Below are 23,750 nucleotides of genomic sequence, written 5' to 3'. Positions count from 1 at the left end.
AAGGAACATTAATTAATTCAGAATGTTTATTTATTTTTTTTTAAATTAGGAACTACATGGAAGAATGATGTGATGTGCTTAAAGGAGCCTTCATCTTCTGAAGATGCTCTTTGCTGGTCAGAAGGCAACAGGCAGATGTTAGAAATCTTTCCGCACAGGTATTATTTATTACGTGTATTTGTGCGCCATCATATTCCACAGAAAATTCCCTATCAGTATGTCTTTGGAGTGTGGGAGGAAACCGGAGAACCCGGAGGAAACCCACGCAAACACGGGGAGAACATTCAAACTCCTTGCAGATGTTTTCCTTAGTGACATTTAAAGCCAGGATCCCAGTGCTGCAAAGCAACAGTGCTAACCACTGAGCCACCGTGCTGCCCAAGTACAGCTTTGATGATGGACTTGCTGTACTTTCTTCAGGGCACTAGATGTATATGGTGCCCTAACGACAGATTGGAAAAATGCATCTTTTTCTGATGCTGCGAGCAGCCCTAGATAATCCACGCCGGCAGGATGATATAATCCGACGGAAGATGGAACCTATGGGAAGAGATATAAAACTAATGTAAGTAATGGGACTCCATATTAGAAGATACTGCTTTGGTGTCATTATGGCAGGACGGTAGAGAAATCTTATCTGTACAGAGGAACAGGATCATTGTCAGTCATCATACATGTGACAATCCCACCACTGACAGATAACATCTTCTCCACGAGAAGTATTCTCACTGGCCAACATCAAACAACATAAACCTTATTCACACTTACGTCTTCTAGGTTCTCGCTCTTCTACTGTTTTGGCATTTTGCTCTCCTACCAGTTTTATTGCAGACTTATTTTTCTTCTCAACTAGAAATTCATATAAAAAGTAAAAAAAATAAGTCAATGATCATTGTCAGTCATCATACATGTGGCAATCGTACTACTGGGAGTTAACGTCTCCTCCTCGTGAATAATTCTCAATCGCCGACATCAGACAACATAGACCTTATTGTCACACTTACCTCTGCTGGGTTCTGCCTCTGCTACTATTTCTGGGTCTTGATCTTCTCCCAGTTTTAAAGCAGATGTATTTTTTGTCTCAACTGGAAATTCATGTAAAAAAGTAAGAAAAACAAGTCAATAATCATTGTTAGTCTGTGAAAATCCCACCATTGACATATAATATATTCTCCTCGTGAAATATTCTCAGTCGCCGACATCAGACAGCATAGACCTTATTGTCACACTTACCTCTGCTAGGTTCTGTCTCTGGGACTATTTCTGGGTCTTGATCTTCTCCCAGTTTTATTGCAGATGTATTTTTTGTCTCAACTGGAAATTCATGTAAAAATGTAAGAAAAACAAGTCAATAATCATTGTTAGTCTGTGAAAATCCCACCATTGACATATAATATATTCTCCTAGTGAATTATTCTCAGTCGCCGACATCAGGCATCAAAGACCTTATTGTCACACTTACCCCTGATAGGTTCAGTCTCTGGGACTATTTCTGGATCTTGCTCTTCTCCCAGGTTCAATACAGATTTATTTTTCTTCTCAACTGGAAATTCATGTAAAAAAGTAAGAAAAACAAGTCAATGATAAACTCATATAAGATTAGATATATATCTTGATTTAGAAGAGTTATTTTATTTTTGTACCTTATAGTACTGGGATTCTGGCATTGCACCTTAAGGCTATGGTCAATAGCAGTTTTTTGCATGTAAATTATAAGCTACTTTTTACAGTGATAGCAAAAGCTGTGAGATGTCAGAAATCTCATGCAGACATTTTTTTTTCCTAGCTAGATCTGAAAGTCTCAGTGTTTTTGAAATCTGAATCATGTCAGTTCTTTCAGCATTTTTGCAGTGTTTTTTCAACCACAGGAAGAAATGCACATACATTGGGAAGGGCCAAAGAGCGCCGGCTCATGCACACTACAGTATTTTGATCTGCCTTCAGCAGGGCAGAGAGAAGTGTGCCTGCGCAGGAACATGATGGGGGAACACTGTGTAGATGACATAGGACCCATCACCCACACGAAGCAGAGGAGAACGGCATCACAAGAAGAGAGGAGGCTCTGGATTAAGACCAGTGATGCCCATTTGTGAGTATAATAAAATGTATTTTTTATTTTTGCATGGCATCTTGAAGACTTATATACAGAAATTCCAGAATGCTGTAGCACAGAGCTGAAAGGTGGTGGTCTTAGGTTATATGATAAAAATCTGGTGACAGGATCTCTTTAACATGACATTAGTTGCAGCAGCGTTATCATTAGTGTTGAGCATTCCGATACCGCAAGTATCGGGTATCGGCCGATACTTGCGGGTATCGGAATTCCGATACCGAGATCCGATACTTTTGTGGTATCGGGTATCGGTATCGAAACAACATTAATGTGTAAAAGAAAGAATTAAAATAAAAAATATTGCTATACTCACCTCTCCGACGCAGCCTGCACCTTACCGAGGGAACCGGCAGCGTTCTTTGCTTAAAATGCGCGCTTTTCCTTCCTTCCGTGACGTCACGGCTTCTGATTGGTCGCGTGCCGCCCATGTGGCCGCGACGCAACCAATCACAGCAAGCCGTGACGTAATTTTAGGTCCTTCAGTATTTTAAAATTACGTTCCGGCGTATGCGCGCGTCTCCTGCCTCCCGTGACGTCACATCTTGTGATTGGTCGCGTCGCCCATGTGACCGCGACGCGACCAATCACAACGCCGGAACGTAATTTTAAAATACTGAAGGACCTAAAATTACGTCACGGCCTTGCTGTTATTGGTTGCGTCGCGGCCGCATGGGCGGCACGCGACCAATCAGAAGCCGTGATGTCACGGAAGGAAGGAAAAGCGCGCATTTTAAGCAAAGAACGCTGCCGGTTCCCTCGGTAAGGTGCAGGCTGCGTCGGAGAGGTGAGTATAGCAATATTTTTTATTTTAATTCTTTATTTTACACATTAATATGGTTCCCAGGGCCTGAAGGAGAGTTTCCTCTCCTTCAGACCCTGGGAACCATCAGGGATACCGTCCGATACTTGAGTCCCATTGACTTGTATTGGTATCGGGTATCGGTATCGGATTAGATCCGATACTTTGCCGGTATCGGCCGATACTTTCCGATACCGATACTTTCAAGTATCGGACGGTATCGCTCAACACTAGTTATCATATAATCCATTACTTAAAACATCTGTGTCACATTAATGGTACATATAGGGTTAGTTTGAGGCCTGTTCGAGCCATAGGCACAGTATTCATGATCAGTATCAGGCACCAGACTGTATGGCCCCTTATATCTTTTAATGCACAGCACGAGAGCGTGAGAATTTTATACATTGAAGTGTTGGATTGTTGATTATTTTAAAGGCACAAAAAAGCAGTGATTTTCTGAGCCCTCATGTAACATTCACATTACACTTTTTGATCATTCGCTATAACAAGATGTCGTATAGACCTGCACATACCTGACAATATGGGAGAGGGTGACTTGCTTTTAGCAGTGAAATACTCACTATCACCATCACTTGTAGTAGAAGAAGATTCTTTCTGCCTGTTTGGTAGAGGAAAAATAAATAAATCACAAGTGAAAGCAATTAAAAATAAAAAGTCTCCTTTCTGTATGGGCAATTAGAACACTTGGACAAAATGGAGGGGATACCTTGCACAGGACTGCATTCTATCAGCAAGAATGAAGAATAACTAGTAAAAAAGGGCTTTAATGAAATGGAAACGAAAGGCTGGTCACAATGATCAGTTTTTATCATCAGCATTATCACAAGCCAGACCCCACAGTTATGATCAATCATGGGGTGGTGGGTTCTGGATTTAGTATTGTGGCATATGCGTCTTGTATTTGGTATTCTGAAGATATGTCAGTACTATACCCCATAATAATAATCTACTCACACGTCTGAGTGGTTTGTGCTGGTCTCTAAAGAATAATATGGAGATGGCTCATGATCTTCATTGCTCATCATCCTGGTATTGGTTGCATATAGCTAAAATACACAGAGTAAAATTAAATGTATATACAGTATTTTAAAACTATTTTAGTTATAATTTTGTGGATTTACAGGTCACATACTTACCTTAGAAAGTCTTTGAGAAGATGATATATAGTTTAGGCTTTCTGGCCAGTCACTGACATTGTCACTTGTTTCACCCTCATCTGAATACGTATATTTGGGTCTCCTAATGCCAGCTACAAAGTACAAGTATTATTAAAGATTATTAATATAATCACAGACAGTCACCATATTATTACTAATAATGATGGGAACATATTGTCGCATAAAATGGAAGATAAGACAAATGGCAGCTTTAACCAGATGACGTCTCATTCTACTTACTGTCAAAGTAGTAGGTGTCCTCCTCTGACTCAAGATTTGGACTAAACAGTGGATTCTGATTTTGAAGGTTCTCAAAATCTAACTCACTCAGGAATGGATGACTCTTGATCTCATTTGCTCCTCCTGAAAATAAAGACAAGAAAAAAGTGATCCAGACAATGTTAGGAAGACTGTACATTTTATGTTAATCTAAATTGAAGGCATAGGAGAGCCAAAATATACTATAAGTCACAGCATGAAGAATGGGGAATAGACAAGAAGGTAAAGCAGAGACCTCAGTGCTGATCCTTATGGAAATGATCCATTTGTCAGGTCACAGAGGAGCTATAAGTCATTATTAATACTACTATATACATTACCTGTCCCGAGTCTATGTGTTGGATCTTTTCTGAGCAGCTGACTCATGAAGTCTTGAGCATCAGGATGATGAGTAGCATTTTGAATTTTCAAAGTGATGTCATCTGTTATATAAAAAGTAAATGTTACAGAAAAGATAGTCTCTACATTTACTATCATTTAAAAAAAATATCAAAAACAACAAGTAATTAAACCAAAGAATGAACCTAACAACTGAACCAAAAAACTATGGCATCACACAACATTCAGATTATTTTACTTACACCTGATAATACTCTTGAAAATATCCTTTTTGCATCTTCCTTTAAATAGCATTTTGCCGGAAAGAAAGTTATATAAGATGATCCCTATTGCCCACCAGTCAATGGGTCTTCCATAGCCCTTCTTTAAGATGACTTCTGGGGCTACATAATGATAGGTGCCAGTTATCTGGAAACCAACAGAACAAGGAGAAGATTATGAATGAAAATAACTGTGACAAATAATATCAGTGGAAAAGTTTTCTATGTGAGAAAATATCAGAGAAGCAGAAATAGATCAGATCTGTAAAGAATAAGTTTTTTTTATGTATAGCTAACCCCATCATCATGGAACTCTCTGGTTATGTCTTCAGTTGGAGCCTTGTAAATGTCTGATGTTGGTCTCATGAGTCCGAGTCTTGAAAGCCCAAAATCGGTGACTTTGATATGTCCAGTTGATGATAGGATGAGGCTGTGAAAGAAAAGATATTGTCAGCCCTAAGTAATAACCCATAGACTGTATACCAGACTATAACTGTCTTTCCCTTTATTATTCTGCTGCATTCACTTACTTTCCAGGCTTCAGGTCTCGGTGAACCACACCATAGCTGTGCAGATATTCCACAGCAAGAACCGTTTCCGCAATGTAGATGCGTGCCAAGGCGATGGGTAAACGACGATAAAACTCTATGAGCCTGCCACATTCTCCTCCTAGATCAGAAAGCAAATATGACAGGTGAGGGTTTGTTACAATGTAAATTACACATGAAGAGTGTGAATGAGAAATAAGCTGAGACATTGGGGCAGGGAGTCAATCATAGAGACACACTGTGTGATGTAGAGCGTATACTGTATACTGCTGAGTAGTCCTATACAGAAAGAGAGCTCAGATCTGCCCCCTGCTGGTAACCTCTTACATTGCTCTGTCAATCTCGGACATTGGCATTTACAGCAGGTGACCTGGAGGCGAGCTGCTCTAAGCTCTCATCGCCCCATTCCATGTCAGTGGTTTGCTATGGCTGCTGAGTGTCTGCAGAATACTACTATCCTTGCCATTATGGTACTTCTGTGAAGGTCAGTGTGTAGCTTGGCTTCATAGGGGACCAAGATTTTCACCATATTCTGCAATACTCATGTTTCAGTACATAGTAAAAGCGATTATATAATTGCAAATTCAGGTCCCTTATGGAGACTAAAAAAAATAATAATAAAAATATTTGGGGAAAGAAAACGAAATATAAAAATCACTTTTTTTTCCTTCAAAATAAATAATAAAAGAACAAATAAGCTCAGATGGAATTGTAGTGTTTTTGTTGCCCCAACATCAGAAAAAAATGCAATAAGAAGCAATGAAAATGATTATGTCAGAAATATGTAATCCTCCTAAACTGTTCTTATGAGCATGTAGAGTAATGAAATATGAATACATTGGGACCTTTATATATTTGAGCGGATATGGGCTGGATATAGATACAATGGTTATGTTTTACCTGCTTCAAAGTCCATGACCATACACAGATGGTGTTTTGTTGGGAAGGAACAAAACGTGGAGACAACAAAGGGACAATCGGAGAATATTGCGATATCCCTTTCCAGATAGGCCATTTCAAGATAGAATGGATGATCCAGTTCGCTCCTGGCTTGTTTCTTCATGGCGAATACCTTGTTTGTGTCTTTATGACGCACTAAGTGGACGGCCCTGTAGAGGAGAAAAATCCATAATTTATACAGAATTCTTACTAACAGTCTGTCTATATGTCAAAAGATCTTCTGTACTAATAGTTAATAGTAGATGTACGGCCGTCACTAGAAATCAATGTCTGGAAATGCACAAAATAACTCAGCATGAATGATCACCTATGGGAGGTTCTCATCCATATCACATCCTAACTGAGCTGAATAGTGTTCACTAGATGTGGACTAGATGACTAGATGTAGATTAGATCTAGTGCACACAGTGGCGTAGGAAGGGGGGGCGGGGGGGGGGGCGGTCCGCCCCAGGTGGCACAATGCCGGGGGCGGCACAATGCCGGGGGCGGGTCCGACCCAGAGAGGAGGAGGAGGAAGAAAAAAAAAAAAAAAGAGACGCGGGCCCTTTAAATCTTCGGGCGGCGCCGACACGACCAGGGCCCCCCCCCCCCCGATACCAGCGCTGGCATCGGGCCCCCCTTCTAATACTCACCTCTCCTGGTTCCTGCGGCAGCTGCAGCGTCTTCGGCGCCCTCTGACTCTGCGACGTCTCAGGGCAGAGGGTGCGATGACGTCATCACTGCACGCCCAGCCTCTCTGTCCTGAGCGTTGCAGAGCCGGAGAGACGCTGAGTGCACCGGACCTGCGCTGGGAACGGGAATCCCAGCCCCGCACTCTGCATAATGCATAACACACTGCGAGGCTGGGATTACCAAGGTGGGTGGCCGCACTCGCCGCACAGGCACAGTCTGCAAGCCTGGCTGTGACGTCAGACGGCCAGAGCTCTCTGCGCCTGCACCAAACAGCGATACACAGCGCAGGCGCCGGATTTCATGGGTAAACAGCGCTGAGGGGGCGGCGCCCTGCGTTGAGTGATGGCAATGGGGGGGGGCGCCAAACTCGGGAACAGCCCTGGGCGGCAAAAGCTCTAGCTACGCCAGTGAGTGCACAGTGGTGTCTATAACAACAACAGATCACCAAACAAAAAATAATCCCTAACAAAACTCTATCGGACAAAAAAAAATGTCACAGGTCCTGGAAAGCAGTAACATTGACAGTAGATGTGGACTCATATACAGGAATTTCCCTAAGGCAGGACATATAGACAGAGGCATCATCAGAAGGAATTTGGGAAGAATGTAGGTTATACATAAAGCTCACCCATAAGATCCACTGCCAATCTCTTTGATCTGGGTATAGTCGCTCATCCTTGGTTTATTCATAGGGCTCAATGATCTGATCACGGCCTAGAAGAATAAGAAATGACAGTAAGACATAAAAGTTTCAGGAAAATAAAAGCTGCAGATGCAGGAACTTCTCTCCATTATGTCCCTGCTGATTACACTGCAGCAGATGTAGAGGACATGATACAAGCAGGACGCTCCCCAGACACTATTATATTATAGGGATAGCCTCCATACACATATATCATTGTACTGGAGGGGATGGTAAGGGACATCACACAGAGGAGACAGGAATAATAATAATAGGTCCAATCTACATTAAGAATAGAGTTAACCCGCTGTCCTATGGGGTGTAACATGTGATGTGTAATACATACCCCGTTATCGGATGACATACAGATGTTGTCTCTGATACTTACACTGGCAGATTCGGGGATCTCTGGTGTCTCAGGTATTCCACCGTCAGCAGTTGCCGGCTCGGTTGTCTCTAAAATAATGATTAAATAATGAGACATCATGTATTAGACGATATCAATACTTAATACATAACACATCGATATAAGGAAGGAAAGGCAAGTAAATGGTATAATACTAGTTATATGGATATTCTGCACATACTGTATATAATTATGGCACATCCATAGATAGATATACTCTACCATAAATGTGTGATTGTTTGGGATCTGACAAGGACTTGAATGGAGACCCTGTGAGGTTCTTTGTGCATTTTGGGGCTGAGAAGATCCCAGAAGAGAGAACCAGAGGGGTTTTCAGAATTGCATGAGCCCTCTCCATTATAGTCTATAGGAGGTCCAGGAGCCATCTCCAGCCTCATACAGAAGGTGAAGAGTAAATTTATATATTCTCTGGTGTCTCCATAATATTAATGTTTGTAAGAATACGAGATGATCAGCTTACCTTCAATCAGATCAGTTTTTAGCCCTGGCTCACTGGTATTGGGGTCAGCGATATTTCGGTGTTGCCCCTCTTTGGAGTCACCGTCCGGTGTTTCCTGATGGATATATTACGTACAATTAATATAACTTTCACAAATACTAAATTACAGTGCACAAAAGACAGAAAGGACTAAACCTGGATTTACATAATTGTGGAATTGCGTGGACTATATACAGCCGCTCCGTCCAGTAAATCCACATTAATATATAAGGGACTTGTATATACAACAGGTCTCCAATAACATCTATTACCAGAACTGCAGCATTTACAAGAAGGAAGATAAAGCGAGACAGATGTGATATGAAAGGTCCGCACCACTGAGTACAGCACAGACTGTCACCACAGAGGATGGAGTAGAGACAGGCGGCCATAAAATATCCTGTACCTGCCTGGAGCGGACAAGGAGGCTTCTAAAATGAGAAATGTGACATTCTGCTATATGACTAGTAATCTGGAGAAGATCAGACAAGATAGACAAGAGATATAGAAGATGACGGATTCTTACCAAACGCTTCAGTGAGCGGGCTATATACTCTAGTACATCCAGGAACTTTTGGGCCAGTTGTTTAAAAAAGGCCAGATCTCCACTCTGGGATCTTTCTTCCACCTATAAAAATGGAAATAGACAAAAAAAGGAAAATCATGAGAGAAAGTAGAGAATATAGGACACTATTTATGTCACCATTTTACTCCTGCAATCTACAGCTATAACTAATACATATATGGATATTTCTTATAAGCAATAAATTAAATTGTTCTTGGCCAAAATACATTTCATGTAAATCAGGGGTGGGGAACCTTAAGCCCCGCTGCCCCAGGGCCATTTACGGCCCTCGATGACCTTTTATCAGGCCCCAGAGCAGATTCTCGGGGACCGCATTCTTGGGTAGGGAGGTGTATTTTGATTACAACCAGCTCACTAATTTCTTTTTGCTCTGTTAGCACACACATGCAGTTTTCACTACTGAACACTGAAGGGCATGCAATGAAAGATTACGTCCTGAAACCAGTGCCAGAGTCAGGATGTACTTTGTGGGCCGAGGCCCTTGAAGGATGGTATAAATATCCAAATGGCCCTTGGCAGAAAAAAGATTCTCCACCCCTGATGTAAATAAACTTGTATTTTATAAATATTATTCTATATTATTTTATGTGCTTTGCCCAGTTTGCCTGTTACTTACCTGTTGTACTAATGTCCTGATGCTCATCTGTAAATGCTCAAGATATTCTGAGCTTATACGACCTTGGTTGTATTTGGTCAGGCAGTCGCTCACTAGCTTCATAACCAGCCGGTAAGTGAAGCTGAGGACGCCATCGGGTAGTGGTAGCACAATGTCAAGGGCATAGGTGGTAAGAATCCCCTGGAGTAGTGCCAACACTTCACATTTATCTGAAGAAATTCCAGACATTTCTAACAAATCCAAGCGCAGTCAGTATATCACCAGCTTCGCAGCCAATCACTGACAACGACACCTGGGCAGTATGCACTTGGGTAAGTAGTGGCGGCGCATTATGATGTCATCATGGAATCTCATGGTGGAATGTTAACATTTCATCAGTGACGTCATCATGGAATCCGGGGATAGAATCTTAACCTATTTATAACTTTGAAAGTATACTGTAGGTACGTCCAAGGTCGTGTCCCTGTCTTTTTTAGGCAGCGCCAGAACCCTCAACTCTACCCGCACATGACAGTTGATGTGATCAGCTGTCATGTCCCAAAAATAGATACAGATGGATTTCAGCTGTCAACTACTAAATGCCGCTGTCAATAACTGACAACAGCATTTAAGACGTGCTGATCGAAACCGTGTCACAAGTCTCGCTCATCAGTGCCCTTGTCACATGATTCTGGGGTTGCGATGGGTGGTCATGACAGCCGGGGGTCTGCAGAAGACCAGTGTGTCTGTCCATTGATCATCTTTTATGAACACCGACTCATGCCCAGCGTTCAGATTTTTTCCCACCACTTAAGTAAAAAAAGAACCTATACATGTTTGGTATCTGCATTCTCGTACTGACCTGTAGATTCATATTACCAGGTCAGTTTTAGCATTTAGTGAACATTTTAAATAAAAAAAAATTGTGGAATTGCACTTTTTTTGCAATTTCACCGCGCTTGAAATCTTTTTCCCGTTTTCAAGTACAATATACACTCACCGGCCACTTTATTAGGTACACCATGCTAGTAACGGGTTGGACCCCTTTTGCCTTCAGAACTGCCTCAATTCTTCGTGGCATAGATTCAACAAGGTGCTGGAAGCATTCCTCAGAGATTTTGGTCCATATTGACATGATGGCATCACACAGTTGCCGCAGATTTGTCGGCTGCACATCCCAAAGATGCTCCATACAAGGCAGGATGGATCCATGCTTTCATGTTGTTTACGCCAAATTCTGACCCTACCATCCGAATGTTGCAGCAGAAATCGAGACTCATCAGACCAAGCAACGTTTTTCCAATCTTCTACTGTCCAATTTCGATGAGCTTGTACAAATTGTAGCCTCAGTTTCCTGTTCTTAGCTGAAAGGAGTGGTACCCGGTGTGGTCTTCTGCTGCTGTAGCCCATCTGCCTCAAAGTTCGACGCACTGTGCGTTCAGAGATGCTCTTAGGCCTACCTTGGTTGTAACAGGTGGCGATTTGAGTCACTGTTGCCTTTCTATCAGCTCGAACCAGTCTGCCCATTCTCCTCTGACCTCTGGCATCAACAAGGCATTTCCGCCCACAGAACTGCCGCTCACTGGATTTTTTTTCTTTTTCGGACCATTCTCTGTAAACCCTAGAGATGGTTGTGCGTGAAAATCCCAGTAGATCAGCAGTTTCTGAAATACTCAGACCAGCCCTTCTGGCACCAACAACCATGCCACGTTCAAAGGCACTCAAATCACCTTTCTTCCCCATACTGATGCTCGGTTTGAACTGCAGGAGATTGTCTTGACCATGTCTACATGCCTAAATGCACTGAGTTGCCGCCATGTGATTGGCTGATTAGAAATTAAGTGTTAACAAGAAGTTGGACAGGTGTACCTAATAAAGTGGCCAGTGAGTGTATATAATCAATGGTGTCATTTAAAACTACAACTCGGCCTGCAAAAAACAAGCCCTCATAGGCTATATTGATGATAAAAAAATGTTATGGCTCTGAGAAGAAGGAGAGAATAAAAAACAAAAGCACAAAAACAGAAAATCGCAAGGTGGTGAAGGAGTTAAAGAGGCATCTCACCATAAAAGGAAGTTGCCTAGCAACATTCTAGTAACAATTAAGGTGGCAACATTATGGGCTGAGCATCAGAACTATAATTAGAGAAAGAGGGAAAACCATGGCTTTACTCTTGTGATCAGGATTTTATATCCGTCTCCCCCAAAAAATTATTTTAAACAGGTTTTGGATGCTAAATATTGTGACCAGGGTGGACTGGGAGTAAAATTCTGCCTTGGCATTTTAGAGCACGCAGGCCCACGCTATCACTGCCCCTTCCCCAGCTTGTATTTTGTGAATATTATCCATTATTATTTTATGTGCTTTGCCCAGTTTGTCTGTTACTTACCTGTTGTACTAATGTCCTGATGTTCATCTGTAAATGCTCAAGATATTCTGAGCTTATACGACCTCGTTGGTATTTGGTCAGGCAGTCGCTCACTAGCACCATAACCAGCCGGTAAGTGAAGCTGAGGACGCCATCGGGTAGTGGTAGCACAATGTCAAGGGCATAGATGGTAAGAATCCCCTGGAGTAGTGCCAACACCTCACGTTTATCTGAAGAAATTCCAGACATTTCTAACAAATCCAAGCGCAGTCAGTATATCACCAGCTTCGCAGCCAATCACTGACAACAATGACACCTGGGCAGTAAACACTTGGGTAAGTAGTGGTGGTGCATTATGATGTCATAATAACGGAATCTTGTGGGGTATTAACATGTCATCAGTGATGTCATCAAGGAATCTGGTGATGCAATCTTAAAGAGACATCTCCCCATAAAAGGAAGTTGCCTAGCAATAATTAACGTGGCAACACCATAGGCTGAGCATCAGTTTCAAACTCAGGCATAGAGGGAAGAACCATGGGTTTGATCAGTGAGGCCGGCTTTTACATCTTTCTTTTCCCCCATAAAATATGTTAAACAGAGTTTGGATGCTAAATGTTCTTCACTTGTGTAAACATTTACTTTTTCTGGATATTGTGACTTTTGGATGGACTGGGACTAAAATCCAGTCCTGGTGTTTCAAGCCCATGCTGTCGCCTCCCCCTTCCCTAGATTGAGGTCTCTAATACTAATTTTATTCTACCTGGAGGAAATCAATAATTTACTATTATCGCACACACTTTATGCAGCTAATAGCCTCTGTGTCTGTACTGCTACATACTTAGGCAGTTAACAGGTTCATGCAGCTTTACATGAACACTCGATCCTTACACTATGGCTGGTCCGAACAACAAAAGCAATTGTTACCATCCACCTCTCGTGTCTCCCCTTTTTCCTCATAGTTTGTAAGCTTGCAAGCAGGGCCCTCATTCCTCTTGTTATCTGTTTTGAACCATGATTATTGTTATGCTGTAATGTCTATTGTCTGTACAAGTCCCCTCTATAATTGTAAAGTGCTGGGGAATATGTTGGCTCTATATAAATAAAATTATTATTATATTTCCAATATAAGATTTCATAATAATAATATTACAGTATATGGTTAAGTTCTCACATCGAGTATTTTCACTGCATAAAAAACGCATCTTCTTACAGTCCCAACAAAGTGGATGGGATTTATAGAAATCTCATGCCCACTGTGATTTTTTATACCCTGTATAAAATGACCTGCGGTGCATGTGTGTTTGAAATCCACAAAATACAGGATACATTTTTCTTGCGATAACGCTGAGATTTATTTGCAGATTTTATCCATAGAATTGCATTAGATGAGGATAATATGCAGGTAAAAAACACAAAATGCATAAAATCCACACATGACTCTATCAATAAAGCTTTGTTAAAGCCAAGTACCAGGAAGTATCAAAAATAAAGCAGATTTATTCAACACATAACATAGCAAATAAACAAAAAAACACAGAGTCAAAAAGATACAAAAATTCAATAAAAACGCAAGTAGCCTAATTTACCTAATAGGTAGAAAAATGCAGCAGAAAATCTGCAACATCAAAAACTCACCAACTGCTCATCACGAGAACTTAGCCTACCAAACAAATAGCACCAGAGCAGATCAAAATATTACCAGCATATACAGTAGTGATAATACTGCCATACGGATCATTAGCTAAAACCAATGTGCTAGTACTGATATCACCATCATACAGTGTCCACATAATGGTGCTATCAGTTTTACACAAGTGCATTGCAGACTGTATATGTGTGTACTGTGCAGGGTCTCACCAAAGACGTTCTCAATAATCGCAGTCATTCATTTTTCATTTAATTTTCCATTCGGTCCAAAACAGCATAATCACTTCTTCAATCCATAGCTCATCCCTGCAGAATGTAACACAGAGACTTCTTTGACTTACAGCTTTTACCCTCCATAGATTCCCCCATTCTTGTACATACCATGTAGTGCAATAACAAGTAATCTAGACAGTAATATTGCCCCTCTGTGTCGTGTATGGTAGTGCAGCGCCCCAGAGTCCTGGTCGTTGCAGTAACGTCGCTCTGCCTCTAAGGGGAGCGATGCTACATCTGATTGCACTAAAGGAGTTCACCTGACCAGGTATCACAGTCACACATTACACTTCACACTCCGGCCACCAGGGGGAGCAAAGGGTTCTATGTATTAGGCCACTCCTTACTCTCTGGTAAAACTGGGGGTTGGATAGGAAGTTAGGGAGAAGCAGACTGGGTTTTGCCCAGGTAACATCTAGTGAGAGGAGAGCGTTGCTTGGGAAGATTTAGGGGGGTCCCTGTCAGGGGTGGGATCCTGACAGAGGCCTAGCGAAAGGACAGATTGTTACGGAGCCGCGCCTGCACTTCATTGCGGCGGCATCTTAAGAAAGGACACGAAGCGAAGGATATTGTGGAGAAGTGAGAAACAAGATCACAGCACAAAGGCAATAGAACCAGTAGGAGTCGTGCCCCGAGATCGGCAACATCCTACTGAGGCACGTAGCCGGTGGCCGGAACGCCGAGAAAGTAACAGACTCTACGCATTACTTCAAACCAACGGCAGGGCAGTTAACTCTATGTTGGCTGTCTCACCTTTTTCACCTAATGAAGACAACGGAGGCATTTGTGGGAGAGGGGCGTCTCTAGGGTCCCTATAAAATAACTCCTGGCCTACCCCATCATACGGGTGCGTCCTATCCATATCATCTGGGGGACGGAGAGAGAAAGAACAGAAACATACACGACAGTTGTGAGGACTATCCCGTGGTGCTCAGCAGGGAAGTACTACAACATCCAGTCGCTAGTAGGTAGGCTACTGATTTCCACCTGCAAAGGGAACTCTGGATGTGCCTTCGGACCGGCCGGTCTCAGCCAGCCCTGTTAACAGTGCTCTGCATTGCGGATGCCTAAGCCTTCAGTAAAGAGGTAAAGAGACTGCAACCCTGTGTCCTCGTTATTTACTGCGACCTACACCGTCATCTACATCTTTAATTGGGCGCCCCTTAGCAGGGCCACGGACTGGGTCAGGCCACCGTGACAACCCCAAAACCGAGAGAGAGAGACCCGGTACCGAGTACCCCGCTGTCCTGCGTTTGGGGGCCGCTCCAACTTGGCGTCACGAACAGGATCTACTTAAGCCTGAATAATCAGGTCATGTGTGCCTTGGAACTGTGACTGAATTGTGCTTGAATCGTGATTTATTGCAAAGACTGTGTATTGCTATTTGCAGCCAAAAATTGCCGCCAAGAAGAAGGGCGTGCCATGGGAGGAGACTATCAAAGCGACACCAAAAGTGGCGACCGCCCCCTCCGACTATTGCTGCAAGATGATGACCTGCCCCAAAGCAGAGGAGAACCGCCCCCTGATTTGCAACGGCGGGAACCAAGACAAGAAGGAGCCCCACCTTGGGAAGATGGCGGAACCATGTGTGTGTGCAGCTGCCGACCGCGAAACAGCGAGGGTGACCAGCGAGTACCGGAACGACGACAAAGTTATCCCGGGCTATCCCCATCGACCAGAGGCAGATCCGAACCCACCGCAGCTGGAGGATCCGAACTTCCTGGAGCCAGCAGATGTGAAGCCATGGAAGTCAGAGCTGTCCCAGGGGGTCGCATCAGAAGAACCACGGTCCGAGCCGCTGCCGACTCCAGTGTTCTCATCAGTGGAACAGACCGGCATCGGTGGAACCACATCAGACGCAGGTATGGAAAGCACCCCTGCTCTCCCGACCGATCCTGCTCCCATGACCGCTCCCCGTCCCGACAATAACCGATTCCTCTCCTCTGAGCTGGTAGTGGTAACCCCCGATACTATGGAGAAGCTGGTGCCTCAGTTACCGACAACTATGGGAGAACCGCTAGATTTGAGCTCGGAGGGGGTGATCTTCCAATGGGATACCCCGAGGATTGGGCCAGACGCGGCCAGGCAGGAGAGCCTCAGCATTGCTGTGCTCACCTGGGAACAATATAAACAATGCTTAATTCTACACTGGAAAAACCGAAAAGAGACAGAACAAAGTGACCCACCGAAAGTACAAAACCCAAAGACTGCACGCGGTAAGAAGAACTTGGTAAAACAAGTTACAATGTGAAGACCCCGTTCCGCAAGAGATGTGACAATCCACTATTATGTAAAGGAGACCAGGTGACCTACACTCGCCATCGGAGTGTGCAGGGATGGTGCGCTCGGAACATCCAACGATGCGAGCCTGCAGTGGCGCCACCTGCTGTTCTGACTGCGACTAACTCGGACCTGACAAATTCTGCTACCATCACCACTGTGTGCATTGTTGCTGCTACTGAACTTGCAACCAAAGCTGACATTCGAATCCAGACACCGAGTGACCTGACCGCGCCTGAGAGACGAACCACTGATACTGCGGCGGCATCTTAAGAAAGGAAACAAAGCGAAGGATATTGTGGAGAAGTGAGAAACGAGATCACAGCACAAAGGCGATAGAACCAGTAGGAGTCGTGCCCCGAGATCAGCAACATCCTACTGAGGTGCGTAGCCGGTGGCCGGAACGCCGAGAAAGTAACAGACTCTACGCATTACTTTGAACCAACGGCAGGGCAGTTAACTCTATGTTGGCTGTCTCACCTTTTTCACCTAATGAAGACAACGGAGGCAATTGTGGGAGAGGGGCGTCTCTAGGATCCCTATAAAATAACTCCAGGCCTACCCCGTCATACGGGTGCGTCCTATCCATATTATCTGGGGGACGGAGAGAGAAAGAACAGAAACATACACAACAGTTGTGAGGACTATACCCGTGGTGCTCAGCAGGGAAGTACTACAACACCCAGGCACTAGTAGGTACGCTACTGATTTCCACCTGCAAAGGGAACTCTGGATGTGCCTTCAGACCGGCCGGTCTCAGCCAGCCCTGTTAACAGTGCTCTGGATTGCGGATGCCGAAGCCTTCAGTAAAGAGGTAAAGAGACTGCAACCCTGTGTCCTCGTTATTTACTGCGACCTACACCATCATCTACATCTTTAATTGGGCGCCCCTTAGCAGGGCCACAGACCGGGTCAGGCCACCGTGACAACCCCAGAACCGAGAGAGAGAGACCCGGTACCGAGTACCCCGCTGTCCTGCGTTTGGGGGCCGCTCCAGTAATCCTAGCCTCTTTTTGTGTCCCCCACAATAACAGTGCCTCCTCCATGCCCTACACAGTAATAATGTTCCCTCTTTACACACTTAAAGTAATAATGCCCCCGTATGCTTCCTTATATCTAAGTAGAGTAGCATATAGAAATAATGCCCCCATGCCTCCTTATAATGATTCTCCTTCACCCTTTACAATAATATTGACCCTATATCTTCTTACCCTTGTGATTGCTTATAATAATATGTCTCCTGTTCTCTCCCTGTAATGATACTGATTTTGCAGTCTGCCTCCTGATAGTAATGCCCCTGAGCAGGAGCCAGGGCCAATTTTAGGCAAAGAGAGGCCCTAGGCAAAAGTCTAAAATGGGGCCCAAAATGCTAACATATTGCATATCACACAAAAGCATTTCTGTTGTATTTACATGCGCTGAGTTCAGGCCACTAAACGAGTGTGATCGAAAATATTGAAGTCGTTCGCCGCTAGTTTCCTGGCCTTTTTACACCAACTGAGAGAGAATGATGGGAACAGAACAATCACTATTAGATCAATCTGTCCCCATACAGTGTCATGTTATCAGCAGCACATCTACAGCTTACACCTGTGATGTGCTGCGGAGAACAATGATTTCTGTTCCGGCATAAACAATCCAATCACTCGATGAATATGCAGCATTTTGCATGTTTAGTATAATACACCCCATAGTCCTCCATATATTATAATGTGCACTACAGTCCTCCATATTCTAAAATGCACACCCTATAGCCCTCCATATAATATAATGTTCCCCATAGTCCTCTATGTAGTATAATACACTCCCCATAGTTCTCCATATAGTATAATGCACTCCCTATAGCCCTCCATATATTAAAATACACTCCTCAGTCCTCCATATAGTATAATACACTCCTCAGTCCTCCATATAGTATTATAGACTGCCCATAGTCCTCCATATAGTATAATACTCTCCTCATAGTCCTCCATAAATTAAAATACACTAATCAGTCCTCCATATAGTATAATACACTCCTCAGTCCTCCATATAGTATAATACACTCCTCATAGCCCTCCATATATTAAAAGACACTCAGTCCTCCATACAGTATAATACACTCCCCATAGTGCTCCATCCTTTGGATGGCCACCAAGGTCTCCCGATCTGACCCCCTTAGACTTTTAGCTTTGGGGTCATCTGAAGGCAGTAGCCTATGCTGTGAAGTTACGAGATGTGCAGCATCTGAAACAACGGATATTGGAAGCCTGTGCTAGCATTTCTTCTGTGGTGTTGCTATCAGTGTGTCAAGAGTGGGAGAAAAGGGTTGCATTGGAAATCCAACATAATGGGCAGCAGTTTCAACACATTTTATAACTGTTCATAAACTTGTAAATAACTCATGAAAGAATAAAGTTACGTTAAAACCAAGCACTCCATTGTTTTTCTTGTGAAATTCTCAAAAAGTTTGATGTCACATGACCCTCTTCCCATTTAAAAAAATAAAGTTGGATCCAAAATGGCTGACTTCAAAATGGCCGCCATGTTCACCACCCATTTTGAAAAGTTTTACCCCTCCCATATACTAATGTGCCACAAACAGGAAGTTGATATCACCAACCATTCCCATTGTATTTATTTGCAACCAAGGTTATTAGAGGACTGGGGGGTCTGCAATACCAAGATAGGTTATTATGTAGCCGCAGGGCCGAGGGGTACCCGGTACCGGGCCTCTGAGTCTCTGCTCTGGGGTTGTCACGGTGGCTAGACCCAGTCCGTGACCCTGCTGAGGGGCGTACAGTGATAGATGTGGATAGTGGTGGTGGTGCGGTGCAGTAAATAACGAGGACACCAGGTTGCAGTCTCTTTACCTCTTTACTGAAGGTCTCTGGGTCCTCAGTCCGGAATACGGTTCACCAGGCTGCGCAAGTCTGGCCGGTCCGATGGCACCTCCAGAGTTCTCCTTGCAGGTGGAAATCTGTGCCTTCCTGCTAGCGCTATGTGTTGTGGTCCTCCCCTGCTGTGCTTACGGGATAGTCCCCACAACTGTTGTGTCTGTTTCTCGTGTTCCCTCACAACAACTCGATTAGATGATGTCCTGCTAATCCTCCGTCCCTCCCGGTGTTATGGTTGGGATGCACCCGTATGACGGGTAGGCTCGGAGCTCTTCCGGGACCCTAGAGTCGCCCCTCTCCACAGGTTGCCCCCCAAGTCTGCATAGGTGATTTAGGTGAGACAGCCCGCCTGTGACTGACTGTCCTGCCGTTGGTTTGAAGTATTGCTTGGAGCTAGATATATGAATACTTCCTCGGCGTTCCGGCCGCCGGTTGTGCGCCTCAGTAGGATGTTGCCTCGGTCTTACAGCACGACTCCTACTGGTATTCTCCTTCTTGCTTTGATCTCGTTTCTCACTCAGCACAATATATCTCGCTTCTGATCCTTTCTTAGGGCACCGCCGCTATGCTGAGCAGGCACGGTCCCGTGACGTTCTTTCCTGTTGCCAGGCCTCTGTCAGGGTCCCAAACCTGACAGGGACCCTACCGAATCTTCCCCACAACACCCCCTGCCACAAGGTGTTGCCTGGTTCCAACCCAGTCAGCTTTCTCAACTAACTTCCTGCCTGACCCCCAGTTTACCCACACGGTGAGGAGTGGCCTAATAAATAGCACCCTTAGCTCCCCCTGGAGGCCCGACTGTGAAATGTATTGGTGTATGTGATACCTGGTCAGATGAACTCCTTCAGTGCCATCAGACGTACCATAGCCCCCCTTAGTGGCAGAGCTTCAGTACTGCAACGACCAGGACTCTGGGGCGCTGCAATTACACTTGGGGCTGTTTAGTTTGGAAAAACGAAGACTAAGGGGTGATCTTATTTTAATGTATAAATATATGAGGGGACATTACAAAGACCTTTCTGATTATCTTTTTAATCATAGACCTGAGACAGGGACAAGGGGGCATCCTCTATGTCTGGAGGAAAGAAGGTTTAAGCATAATAACAGACGCGGGTTCTTTACTGTAAGAGCAGTGAGACTATGGAACTCTCTGCCGTATGATGTTGTAATGAGTGATTCATTACTTAAATTTAAGAGGGGACTGGATGCCTTTCTTGAAAAGTATAATGTTACAGGGTATATACACTAGATTCCTTGATAGGGCGTTGATCCAGGGAACTAGTCTGATTGCCGTATGTGGAGTCGGGAAGGAATTTTTTTCCCCAATGTGGAGCTTACTCTTTGCCACATGGTTTTTTTTTGCCTTCCTCTGGATCAACATGTTAGGGCATGTTAGGTTAGGCTATGGGTTGAACTAGATGGACTTAAAGTCTTCCTTCAACCTTAATAACTATGCATATAAATTGCCCACCCTGTATACGGGCATCTGGGTCATAAAAAGTACAATAAAATTATATCTGTGATCCGATGTGTTATTCCAGAGAAATCCACATTTTTCATATATGTAAATGAGCGGTTAAGATTTATGGGCTGGACACATTCTGGTATCCATCCTGAATTAACACTTTGGTTGATATACTCAGGGAGCACTGTGTGCCATCAATGTGTCATCTGTGTGCCATCAGTGTGTCATCAGTGTGCCATCAGTGTGTCATCAGCGAGCCATCTGTGTGCCATCAGTGAATCATCAGTGTGTCATCAATGAGCCATCTGTGTGCCATCAATGTGCCATCAGTGTGTCATCTGTGTACCATCCGTGTGGCATCCATGTGTCATCTGTGTGCCATCAGTGTGCCAGCCGTGTGCCATCTGTTTGCCATCAGTGTGTCATCTGTGTGCCATCAGTGTGTCATCCATGTGCTCTCCAAGTGTCACCCGTTTTTCTCCAGGATGGCATAAGAAAAATCAATTCCAAATCTTCTCCTATACTTTGCAATGTTAAACACGTACAGCACACAGATGAGGCATGGATGTCATCCGTGTGCTGTACATGTTTTACACAGACCCATATACTTGTATTGTCCTTTGTGCTGCTGGTGAAAAATGGATATGTCTCTGTGTGGTTTGCATAGACACATGGTCCGTGCAAACATGGACATTTGTACACCACCATAGATTATAATGGGTACATGTGTCATCCGTGAAAAAAGCGGATTCCACACATACTGCAAACACAGACATATGAAGAGGGCCTGAGGGAGTATGGCGTATTTAGCACTAATGAGAGGGCACACAACATGTTTGACACTGTATGATTGGGAAAACTGTGGATGGCACTGGGGAGCAGATTGGCACTGGCACCGTATAGGTCGTTGTGTCAGCTGTGTCACCGCTCTTTATTATATTGGTGCTTGGCTTCTTCCATGTCACCCATAGACTAACGGAGAGTGACTGCACATGTAGGTCACTCATTGCAGCAAACTGATAAAGCAGAACATTGGACATAACGTGCGGCCATAGAATGTAGTAAACGGCCGTAATTGTGCTAAGTTCACCTGCATGATTTAGAAAATGTATAAAAAAATACATTAGGAATAGCATCCTCTGTGCAAAATCTGAGCAAGCATGAAAAGTAAATAATCATCTCCAGGATTCTGTACTACATAGCAGTACAACAAATGTAATAAAGGTAAAGAGTAATACTGAACATTTAGTACAGGTAGAAGGCAGACAGAGAGAATTGCAGTGCAGGTAATACAGGTAGAGCTCAGTACAGTACATATAGTAGAGGTAGAAAACAGCACAGCACATTTAGTATAGATATAGAACAGTACAATACATATAGTGCAGGTAGAGAGCAGTGCGGCACACACAGTACAGATCGCAAACAGTACAGCACATGCAGTACAGGTAAAGAGCAGTGTCACGATAATATAAATATGCCATATTCTGAGTATAGTTCTAGAAGGATCCATGGCACACACACACGCTGTGGGCTCTCTGACCCCCCCCTCTTCAGCTGCATAGGAAATTCTTCTCACTGCACATTCTTTGCAACATGATACCAATGTGCAGCAGCCCCCCACTGAGTAATTTATGGCTTTAAGCTGGCTAAAGGCAGCTGTAGTACCATGTGCTCTTTTGTTCATGTAAAAACTTAATAGTAAGGCATAACGTGACCCCATTTAGTGACAGAGATATGAAAGTTATATTTTTGGAATGTGCAACAATAGGGCTACACATCAGTGCATTTTCTAAGCGCAGCGCCTAGCAGATGCGGAGAAACAGATTACTGCTTAACAGGGGCTCATATTCACTTCATGTTTGGGCTCAAATTAATGCCTAGCTCATGCCCGGAAGAATGGTAGTCCTCTGGTCACTATACCGGGTGCCATCCCTGAGCTATGATGGCTAGGAGCTTTCAGTACGCTTCAGTCCCTCTGAGAAAAGAGGAGTGCATTTCATAACTTAGCCCACTCAGTGATGTCGCGACCAGAGGGTATATCTTAAACCTGCTGAGTTATGAGTCAGCTTTCGCCCAGGAAGCTAGCTGAGACACATCTGTAATGCATCTTGATGTATCACCCCTTCCCCACACCGCATGGTCTGCTAAAAAATGATATGAAAGAACTGTAAGTGTTTTTTTCAACTTTAATCCCTGTTTATTTGTAATCGTGCCATATATATATAATTGTCTCATCTTTATAATATCTTTTGATACTTTTGTAAACACTGCTTACCTTTTGTAGTAAAATATATAATTACTAGCTTTGTTTATCCTTGCTCTATAACGTACTGTCACGTCCTCTGAAGTAAATTACGCTACTAAATGGTTTGGCTCCTGACCCATTATTGATTTAGGAATAGAGGCTGGTGGCAGCATACCATACTGTGCTTGTTGGATAAAGCTGGCAGCGATGGAACGGAGTTTATAAGTGTGTTGCTCAGCTGCTGCTGGGAATAATTATATCACCCTCACTGCAGTGTGTGCCCAATAGCCAGTACATACCAGGCAGCCTTTCTGGTGACTAATTATCCTATGTGCAGTTCCCTGACTGACCTGAGGGTAAGGGAGGTGACAGAGAACTGCGAGTTCCAAACCGGAACTGGGATGTGGGATATAAATAAATCCCTTTTAGAAAAGAACCGGGGCAGCCAAACTACCCCGGTTCATGACGTATTGGTGCCAGCGGTGGGGATGATAAAAATATCCCCCCTGTGATTCATGACAAGCAGCATGTGCTGTATATATGGAGAACTGTACGATACATGTAGTGTAGGTAGAGAGCAGTGCAGCACACATAGTACAGACCGCATACAGTGCAGCACATGCAGTACAGGTAAACAGCAGCATGTGCACTACATATGGAGAACTGCACAATA

General features: G+C 43.8%; 2 protein-coding genes across 2 annotated transcripts in view; both read right to left on the bottom strand.

Annotated features, from left to right (window-relative positions):
• Nucleotides 1-23,750, bottom strand: part of LOC143781788 (protein NYNRIN-like) — a 1,337,202-nt gene that overhangs the window by 1,062,180 nt on the left and 251,272 nt on the right. The gene's annotated exons all lie outside the window — the stretch shown is intronic.
• LOC143781781 (microtubule-associated serine/threonine-protein kinase 4-like) lies at nucleotides 8-12,575 on the bottom strand. The gene is made up of 19 exons (XM_077268605.1): nucleotides 12,310-12,575; nucleotides 9,265-9,366; nucleotides 8,721-8,814; nucleotides 8,222-8,289; nucleotides 7,780-7,865; nucleotides 6,420-6,628; nucleotides 5,502-5,640; nucleotides 5,269-5,401; nucleotides 4,954-5,119; nucleotides 4,693-4,794; nucleotides 4,334-4,456; nucleotides 4,073-4,185; nucleotides 3,891-3,982; nucleotides 3,449-3,534; nucleotides 1,463-1,543; nucleotides 1,234-1,314; nucleotides 1,005-1,085; nucleotides 769-849; nucleotides 8-540 (listed from the first exon to the last, which is right to left on the bottom strand). Exons 1-19 carry the CDS (start codon nucleotides 12,535-12,537, stop codon nucleotides 443-445), a joined length of 2,163 nt encoding a protein of 720 aa, XP_077124720.1. The 5' UTR covers nucleotides 12,538-12,575; the 3' UTR covers nucleotides 8-442.

The sequence above is a fragment of the Ranitomeya variabilis genome, chromosome 6 (assembly GCF_051348905.1).
Source record: "Ranitomeya variabilis isolate aRanVar5 chromosome 6, aRanVar5.hap1, whole genome shotgun sequence".
NCBI classification, from domain to species: domain Eukaryota; kingdom Metazoa; phylum Chordata; class Amphibia; order Anura; family Dendrobatidae; genus Ranitomeya; species Ranitomeya variabilis.
This window is presented reverse-complemented; position numbering and strand designations above follow the sequence as displayed.

Bases quoted from the DNA above. Each gene is read 5' to 3' on its own strand.
- LOC143781781 (XM_077268605.1), bottom strand. From the start codon at position 12,537: ATGTCTGGAATTTCTTCAGATAAACGTGAGGTGTTGGCACTACTCCAG. The intron at 5,402-5,501 runs GTAAGTGAATGC...TTTCTTTCACAG, and splicing joins CGAGACCTGAAGCCTGGAAA to CCTCATCCTATCATCAACTG. The intron at 1,544-3,448 runs GTATGTGCAGGT...ATGAATTTCCAG, and splicing joins ACCCTCTCCCATATTGTCAG to TTGAGAAGAAAAATAAATCT.